Genomic DNA, 9,711 nt, shown 5'->3' on the forward strand with positions numbered 1-9,711 from the left:
GCCAGCCCCGGGCGTGGAGCTGCCCCCAGCGCCGCCCGAGGAGGGAACCAGCGGGTCGTTACCCACGTCGCAGCATTCGCTACCCGAGTAACAGATTTGCCCTTCACTAATTATAGCTTTCCCACATTTTCCCGGGGAAATAAAACACCAGGTCCTATTTTTAGAAGTTCATTGTTTTAAATTAATTTTTTCCTTTACTACAGCTGTTTTTAGCGGTTGATTACTGTTTGTTGGACCAGGCAATCCTTTGCCAGCTGGCTGCGGCTTTTATTAGCTCTTTTAAGAAGACTTGATTTAGAGCTCACAGTTACGTTGCAAGGACAGCAGCTCTGTAACGCAGACCCTCACCAGAAGAGATAATTAGGACTCAAAAAAATGCTGTCCAGTTCTTTGAACAAAACCACTCTTGTTTAAGGAATGTGGTGCTGTAGGCTAATATTTAACAGCAGACTCTTCTCTTGCTCCGAGCTGGTGCGTGCAATTAGATCCTGCCCTCCATCAGATATACTGGATATTATTTTCTAGGAGCATCTCTCAAAATGGAGGAATGCCGCCCTGCAGCCAGTACAGAATGTATCTGGGGGATTATATTTCTGCAAGTATGGCAGGAGGTGCTGGTGGAAGGACGCAGTGAAGCAGGAAAAGAGCTGAAGAGGTGCTGAGAAGGCTCTTGTACACGAGGGGGGAGGAGAGAAACAAACATTGCAGAGAACAGGAAAAACGATGTGCTGGGAAATGATTAATCCACCCCAAAGGCCCTTGCTAAGAAGTGGTGGGACAAGCTCAATGATTTTTGGCAGCCATGAGCTACTTCTGCTTCGCTCTTAACTCCCGTCTTGTGGCCAGATGTGCTTAAGTACAGCCTCAGCCTGTTGCTGCCCAGACACCGCGTCCCCCCGCCACTGTCCCCCACTCTGCTCCTGGCAGCTCCCCGGCAGTCTGCCCCCGTGGGTATTTTATGGCTGTCTGTGTCCCTCCACCTCCTGTAAGTGGTTCTCAAGTGAGCAGGAGCACACAGCCCGTGCCGGGGAAGGGGGCGGGAGTCAACTTCAGGACTGCTGTTCTGTATCCTGTTGTTTTCCTACTGGGATTGTTCCAGTTTCCTGCACTGTCTTATCTGGAGCTGAAAAGGCAAAGCTCTCGTAGTGTCTTGCTTTGTGTGTGCCTCAGCTTTCTGATCTGTGCAGTAGATGTTACAAGACTTAAGAGGAACAGAGCTCGGACTGTTACAGGGTGGAGGGACAGGAACAAAGTGGTTACAGGGCTTTCAGTGCCTATACAATTAGTTTCTTTATTTAGTTATCCCACTTGCATAAGCCTGCGAGTGTCACAGAGAGTTTCCGAGAGCCTCCGGCATGGCCCAGCACTGGCAGAGCTCCCTGAGACATGGAGAGTGGGGTTCAGGGTTTACACTCTCGGTGATTCCAGGTACCTGTTTGACAGACCTTACAAGAGCAGCATTTTCAGAAAGTGCTAAGTATGTTTCCCCTCTCCCCAAAGGCTCAAACTAGACACAGAAAAGACTTAAAAGGGAATATGAATGCTTTTAGTCAGCCTTGAGTTTTCAGAGCTCTGCTGAAATGCTATAGACTTCTTGGAAATTACTTGGCCCCATTTCCTTGAATACAGAGGTGAAATAAGCACATACTGTGCTGATGGCTTGAAAGCTTACTATGCAGATCAGGTGCATGAGGAAACAGAATCTAGTAGCTTTTTTTAAAAAAAAAAACCTTTTATCCTCTAGCGAGCATGAGTTCACTTGGCTATAGGTTATATTAGTGCACTAAATTCCCTATGGGTTAAAAAATTAACAGACAACATTTACCGTACAGCTTTGGAATGTCCTGTTTTTCTGCACAAAGGTGTGGGTCCTGTGTGCAGTGTCCATTATCAGATGGGAGCCTCCCCTGGAAAGATAATTAAAACACTGCACCACTCACAGCCCTGCAGATACTGAACCAGGCACAAGGTTTCAAAACAAAAAAAACCCCAAGCCCCAACCCCAGAACCCTTCCCCATAGACATCCTGGTTTTGTTGGAAGCAGGTAAAATTGTGGCAACGATCAAGATGGATTTTCATTAATTGAAGAGAAGTATGTCAGTTCAGCCTTTGTGGGTAAATACATGTTTCATTTTTTCCTGCGTAGTTGTAACTGTAAATTCAGACTCGTTCCACTTGACAGTTTCTTTGGAGGTGCCCTCAACTGATGTAAATATGAGAGCAGGAGTGGGCTGAAGAAGTACCCTTAGCTGATTACCAGAGCCTTTATTTGGAACTAAATATCAAGAGAAAACAAGGCTTTTTTTCAAAGAGATCAGGAAAAGGAAGACATGTGCTTGGAGATAAGAAAAGATAAAAGCATTCCATTTAAAGACGCCTGTGATAGAAATCAAGATGTTCATCTGCCAAGTCAGTAATTTCATGGCCTTATGACCACGCAGAGCTTCCGTTTCTGTTACCTTTTCCCACACTAACTGTAAGCACCAAATCATTGGCATGAAAGCTCCTTTTAATTTTGTCCAAGCAGCTCAGCCCTTTGGGGAGGAATTACACAGGTTGAACTTGGAGATAAAACTCTTTGACTTCAGAAGGGAACAACAGTGCTCCCATAAATTTACATTCAGCTTTCTGAGGCCCAGGAACAGGTTGTGAGTTCCCTGTTCCTGGAAGGTTTGAGGACAGGTTAGACAAACACCTCTTGGGAGAGGTTTGGGCCGTGAGGAACGCGGGTGGCTGAGATGGCCCTTGGAGGGGATTTCTGATCTCTGGTTCGGTGGGAGTGAGGTCCCAGTGACAGCAGATCCGATACAACGCCCAGATTAATGGGTCGGGAGCTCAAAATGCATTTGCAGCTTTAAAACAAGGGGCTTTGCACTGGTTTTTGTTTAAAGCAAGCAGCAGATTTCAGTAAAAAAAATCTGTGGAAAGCTTGGCTTTGCATGTTTCCCAAGCTGTCATTACCAAAGGGCCGAGCTCGAGCGCTGTCCTTAGGAAGCCACCAGCAGGACCAAGAGTGCGGAGGGGCCGGGCAACAGTATCACGGCGCCAGGCCTGCGGCTCATTCCCGTCGGGAAGCACAGCTGGGAGGTTTGACCTGGGCTGGTCAGGGACATTCAGTTCCCCGACCTGTCCTGAGGTTGGAGAGGGCTCTTCCTGGACTCTTCGCTTTTGTTTGCTTCCTTTCCTCTCCGGGTTGTGCCTTGCAGATCTACCAAACATTCGTCAGCTGCTCCAGGGGACTGGTCCTTGTGGTCGTTGCCGTTCCCCCCCCCAGGCAGCAGGCAGGCTCCCTCGTGCTGGGCAGCGGGGAAGCCCACACCACTTCCATCTCTGGGGTTTTTTTCCCCTTCCTGCTTGGAACAATTAAACTTTTGCCCAAAGATTTGGCATGCTTCCTCGTGTAGGCTTCGCAGCCAGCAGAGCACGTTTAGCTTTGGCATTAGCAGATTGAAGCATTAGCTTGGTTTCGGACAGGCGGGTGAGTGCCCGGGCAGCTGCAGCCCCGCAGCCCGTGGCTGTGCCCCCCAGTTTGGGCCAGTCTGGAGTCGGCAGCGCCGGGCGCCGCTCGTCACTTCTCCGCAGTGCAGGAGCTTGGCCAAGAGGCGGTTTCATCACCACCAGGTTTTGGTTGGGTTTGGTTGGTCTCAACCCCGCTCTGGGGGCCCCTGCTGCTGGGGGATAAGGATGGGGGTGTGGGAGGGGCATGGCGGCTGCCCCCACCCACAGCCAGCCGGGCTCCTTCAGGTGCTCCTGGGCCCCTGCAGAGGGGTCCTGCTGGCGGGGAGGGGGTTTGGGTTAGGGCAGGCGGCCTCAGGGAACCCCAGGTGGCCCCATCCTGGTGCCAGGAGGGAGAGGGAGAGAGTAAGGACCTCCCACCCCACGGCTGCCACATCCCCACCTCACGTCACGGAGGCTGGCCAGGCCCTGCAGCAGCCACCCCACCTCGCCTGCGCTGGGCAGCCTGGCCAGGCACTCTTGCTGCCTTCCTCCAGGCTCCTCATCCTCACGCAGGTCCGTCCTCACCTCGCGCGGAGCAGGGATGCGTGGCCGGTGGGTTTGAGGCCCTGCAGGTCCTGGGCTCCCGCAGCGCCGGGCGCTGACAGCCTCTGCCGCAGGTCATGGGGCGCTCTGGGCACAAACTGCGCTCCCGGGTTACGGAGCAGCCCTGGAGCCGCTGCCCGCGAGGGCGTCACCATCTCCCGCTGCTGGCCGGGAGCGGGGGAGCAGGAGGCCCCAGGCGGGAGCTCGGGCACCGCGCACCGTGCTCACCTTCAGAGCTCACCGGGCCTTGGCTATCTCGCTTTTCAGCCAGGGCTCCTCAAGGAACCAGCTTAGACAGGATCCCTGTGTCCAGTTTTCAGTCTGGCATCTTTTACCACTGCTACATGCAAAGCTTTTAATTAATAATATGCAAGGATGCCCGGAGTGGAGGCTGCCAGCGTGGCTGTAAGTGCGGAGCAACGTGCGGCTCTGGGCGCCCTTCAGCCTGTGCTGACCCAAAGTTATGTGACCGATTGTTCCCCCAACAATTACACAGAAATGATGACGATTTCCTAGACTAATGCATTGAACTTTCCAAAACAGATAGGAGAATTTCATATTTATTCTCTAACAAATGAGTTACATATGCAAATAATTCTTTAGTTAGGAAGCTTCCTCTTCTTTTTACTGTTTGAAGAGTCAGATGATGTGAGAATCTGAACTAACTTCACTGTTTCTGGTACTTCTGTTTCTGCAGTTCACTCTATTTGGAGAAGCAAAGATTTCTACCCGCAGCCTGTGTTCAACGTGCCAGTGCCAAAAGGCACATCTCACAGAGTCTGGTTTTTAAAATTCTATCTTCAATATTTATATTTTGTTTCAACTTTGACTGGTACGCTTAGAGGCTAATCCTGCAAATATTTACACAAGCCGAGCTGTCTATGTGTAGTTAATTCGAGCTCAATGGGAGCTCACCTTAATGAGGGCACATGTTCTGCGGTAGCAATTATTTTGGGCTGAGCACTGAAAAATTTGGTTGTGTCTGCTAGCTGGGGTTTTTTATATATATATATATGTAGACGTACATGTAGACACACACACATGTATGGTAATTATTTTAGGTTCTGAGAGAGAAAGAAAGACTATTCAGTCACTTACTGATCCCCACCTGAGAGAAGGCTCAGTGAGATAGAAAACAGCAGCATGGTGAGTGTTCTTTTATAGCATAAACAGTACCAGAGACAATTGTTTCTAACAGAATCAATTATAGCATTAAAAATTGTAGATTTTTTTAAAAAACAGTTGTAGATACATGGATGCAAGGTCCATTTTTTAGTTTCTGAAAAGCATCCCACAAGCAGCACCATCCCAATTTCCCTCCGAGGCGAGCAGTGCTGCCGTTTTGACAGATGAAAGCAGTAGGAGCCCTGCAGGCCGTGGGGAGGGGGGACACCGGGAAGCTGATTCCTGACACTTTCCCCTTTTGTTTTGTGTAAGCAAGTTCAGAACTGGCCGTGGGTCCAGGCTTGCTCAGATCACGGGACTCTGATTTGCAGAGTGCTGCACTTCAGGAAGTGACCCCTTCCCCTTCCCCTTTCCTCCCCTTCATGAGGGCGTTAATCTCAGTTACGCTGTGGGTTCAGAACACGTGAACAGCTGCTGGGGCTCACCTGAGTGTGATAAATTCATAAACTGAGTTACTTGATCAGGACTCAGAGCCTGTAGGTACTCGTAGATATCTATAATAAATGCACCATTCCTGGACCATGCCCACAAACTACACCCCGGGTCTTCAAAGTGGACAAATGTATTAATTTATTTTAAAGAATGAACCAATTGTAGATCAGTGATTCCTCTAATGGTTCTTTTCAAAAAACAATTAATGTTCTATTGAGCTGGGGCTAGAAACAGTCGCCAGGACTGTGTTCCACACACGTCCTCTTTCACTTATCTCTAACATGTTTTTGCAGAATGAGAGTGTCCGTGACAGAAGGTGCGGCGACACCCGTCCACTGTACAGGGATCTCTCCAGGCTGGTGACCTGGGCACACAGTCATGGCACCATATGCGACCAAATCCCTGCCTTGGAGACGGTGCAGAACATGGGTCATCCTAGCAAGGACAATTCTGTCCTGTGGATGTGTGTGCTTGGACACGCGTATTGCTGGCAGTGTGAAGAAATATACGTCAGAAGCAGAGAAGAGAGTGAGGCTGTAGGAAAGAGAAAGAGGTTGGTATCTTCCGAGGCTTCATCAGGCGAAGCTAATTTAGATGAAAAGAGGTTCAGGATGACCCCATCTCTTGGGAGGGCTAAAGCAGATGCTTTTAGCAGAGGGTCATGCAGCAGTTCTCCAGGGGTCACTCAGCAGAGAGGCGACACAATCTGCATAATAGATAATGAACCACCACTCGGACTAAACCGAAAAAATAGCAAATCCATGAAGTCGGGCTTTGCAGCAGAGCAGCATTGGTCATTATCTGGTGATGAAGTCACAACTGACAGACACAAGGTGAAGATAGAAAGTGACAGAGACCTACAAATCCTCTCTGATGAAGGACAGCGTGTATCAGATGAAGACGACCAAGGAGCCAGAATCAGCCAGAGTATTCTGTCAGAGGCACAAAATAAAAGTGAAACCGCTCAGGCGGACTTGCAAATGTATCACAGTCAGCAGACAGCATTTCCCAAGCCAGCAGCTGCCCAAACCACCTTTGCCCCCCCAGGAAAGCTGCCCCTGCCTCTCGCCTGCGCTCTGCAACCCCCCGCCAGCCCACAGGAGCTCCTGCACAGCAGCTTCCTGGGGCTGGGGCCTCCCAACCCTGCAGGGTCCATGCCTGAACCTTCTGACACCAGAAGTTCCTCTGGGTCACCAATACCCAAAGAACATTTCAAACCTTCTCCTGTCTCCAACATTGAAGTAAAGGCCCAACCCGAGTCACCCTCCTCCATGACATTCTTTGAGCTAGAAGCCACCATAAGCCTCCAGCACCAGCTCCCGCAGAGCCCCTCTGAGCGCCGCACGCCAGAAACAGGCTTCAGCGGGAGCGTCACTGAAGACTCCGTTAAGAAGGGTGAAGCGTCAGGATCCGGGCAGGCACCTCCCCCTGCGGCCTCCCTGAGCCCAGAGCGTCCACCCGCATCCTCACACAAAAGTAAGAATCTGGAGTTCTACTCCTGGAGGGGCCTGTGGGTGTGGGGGTGCGTTCTATTAATCATTTCCCAAAATAGCAAAGGAGGGTGGGTTCATCCAGCTGCCAAAACCTGTACTGTGGTATCTAAGGAAACGGTTTGGGGCACTCTCGTGTCTGTGAAAGGGACTGACCTGCCGTGAGCAGTTGGCACGTCAGCAGGGGACGGCGCTTGCCGCCACGCCCAGCCCTGGGCTCGGCTCGGACCTGCCCTGACTACCCCTCTGTGGCACAGGGATCAGCAGAATCCACCTCAGTCCAGCCCCAGCATTTTAAGATAACAACTTAGCGTGTACAAAACAACCTGGTGCGAGCAGGGGAATCTCTAGATGTTGGCTCTAGAACCCTTTTCAATCTACTCCTCCTCAGCCCTGGAAAAGTCCCAGGCGAGCAGATGGAGCTTTTCAGCAATCCAAGAATTAATTTCTCATGCTACATTGAACTAGGTAGATGGTGTATTGCCATAGCAACTTGAGAGAGAATCCAACTGGAATCCTGGCAGTCCTTTTTTAAAAAAAATTACAATTTTACTCATCTTTTTGTTCTTCTTTACTATCCACCCCTAACTTTCGGTTAATGCTTTTATCTCACACCGAGAGCTCTCCTGCTCTGAAGAGATTTTTGTCAATATGAATGCTTTGAAATACATTTTGCATAATGCCTCCTACGCCACTCTGGGCACACAAAATGGCTGCTGCTTAGTCCTGGGGCGGATCACAAGATCCACGGAGGGGCCAACACCCATCTATTCCAGAAGAGCAGAGTTTGGCCCCCACAGCCACTACAAAGGACAGGGTAGTTGCAGACCAAGGAAAGTGTATCGAGACCATCTGGGGTGGTTTGGGCTTCCCGGCCAGCGCTGCCGGCTACACGGCGGCCCCATGGGCCACACGAGCGGGGTCAGGGCCAGCCCCGGGGGCAGCCCCGGCCAAGCCACCGCCGACGGTGCCACTCTGCTGCCCCGCATCTGCCTGATGGGCCCCCAGGGCCTGCACCAGCGCTTTCCACCCCACAGCAACATCCAGTCTCATTAAGGGCACATTTCCTCCCATTTAAACATAATTCAAAAAGAAAGAATGTCTTAAATTTACCTCCATGGTGGTCTGCAGGCCTGCTAGCCAAGTGAGCAGAGCAAGAAGGGGCAAGAGTCCTTTCCTGCTGGGTGGTGCTGCCTGGGGACACAGAGCTAAACCAGAGCCTTCAGGGAGGGGGTTTGTGAAAGTCCCATAATCTCCGAATTCCTTTCAGAACGAAGGTGAAGGTTGTTCTGCATCTCCTTATAGTTCACTGATCTCCTTGTAAATTCTTGCTGTCCACAAAGCTGTGTCTTATCTTTCAGATGTGTTGAAGAAGGGAGAGAAAAAGAGAAACCATAACACTGGCGATATAAAAGTTTTCAAAGACTGGTTGGTTTTACATTGCCCTTCTGAAATACGTGAGATCCACGAGCTGCCACCCCAAGACCTCGATAGTTACCTGGCCTTGTTCTACGGTTGTGCAAAGAGACAGAACGGCGCAGATTTTTCTGCCAGTTCTTTGCACTTCCTTCAGAAAAACATAGAGAGATACCTGACGGATCACAACTACGGATACAGCGTGGTTAAGGGGTTGGAATTCAGAGCGTCCCAGGAAGCCTTCAAAGTAAAGTATCAGCACCTGTCTCAGCAGCTGAAGGCGGGCAAGTGGAGTGTTGTGGAGAACCTGACAGATGAAGATGTGGAAGGTCTCCGTAAGAAGGGACTTGTAAGTAGGATGCACCCCCAGGGCTTTTTGCACCTCATGTTCACGACCATCATTAGGGGCTTTGGGGCAAGTACGCACAGTCAGGGCAATGCTCTGTACTGGGGACAGCTGGTGCTGAGGAAGCCGGAGGGCGAGCTGGAGTACCTGGTCTGGAAGGATGGTCTGAGCACGGAGGCAGAGCCGGGGGAGGCGGGTCTGCGTCTCTTTGCCAAGCCCGACGACCCGGGCACCTGCCCGGTCACAGATTACAAGGAGTACGCCCGGCGGCGGCCGCCCGACATGCTGCATGACTGTGACCCCCTGTACCTGGCTCCCAAGGCCCTGTGCTCCATGTGGGACCAGGTCTGGTACAGCAGGAAGTCCCTGGCAAAAGCCAGAATAGAAAAGATCTTGAGGGTTATTGTCCAGCAAGTCAAGGAATCTGTAAAGAAGTCCAAGAAATAGAGGCGCCCGTTTGGTTCTCCTGCACCACTTTTTGTTGGGAGGTGGCCTGGGAGAGGTGTGAGTGGCCACAGCCCAGCTGGAGGAGAGGTCCTTCTCCTTGGGGCAGAAGTCATCCACAGGTTTGCATCACCTTAGCGTTCAGGTTGTGTAAAACTTCCGTTGTTCTTTCTATTTGTGGAATTGATAGTTCAGCAAGTTAAAGAGGAGAATTTTAGGTTTCACATTTGTAAAACAAGTTAATGTTCTGCTCTATTATTAATGACCTGATAAAGCACAGAGAGGGCTCGGTGCCTGACCAGCTTGGCTCAGCGTTTAGACCCTCCGGGCAGCGGACGCTCACACGCAGCGTCTGG

The 9,711-nt window shown here is 50.8% G+C and overlaps 1 protein-coding gene across 1 annotated transcript in view; it reads left to right on the top strand.

Annotated features, from left to right (window-relative positions):
- LOC113489312 (uncharacterized protein KIAA1958-like) overlaps window positions 1–9,393 on the top strand; it is a 24,197-nt gene extending 14,804 nt beyond the window's left edge. Inside the window, exons 4-5 of the mRNA XM_026864926.1 lie at window positions 5,953–7,135; window positions 8,511–9,393. Of these exons, the coding sequence (XP_026720727.1) occupies window positions 5,953–7,135; window positions 8,511–9,358 (2,031 nt within the window). The 3' untranslated portion in view covers window positions 9,359–9,393. The remainder of the gene's footprint in view (window positions 1–5,952; window positions 7,136–8,510) is intronic.
- Window positions 9,394–9,711: the final 318 nt, after the last annotated feature.

This window comes from Athene cunicularia (assembly GCF_003259725.1).
Source record: "Athene cunicularia isolate RWA chromosome 28 unlocalized genomic scaffold, athCun1 chr28_part1, whole genome shotgun sequence".
In the NCBI taxonomy this organism is placed as follows: domain Eukaryota; kingdom Metazoa; phylum Chordata; class Aves; order Strigiformes; family Strigidae; genus Athene; species Athene cunicularia.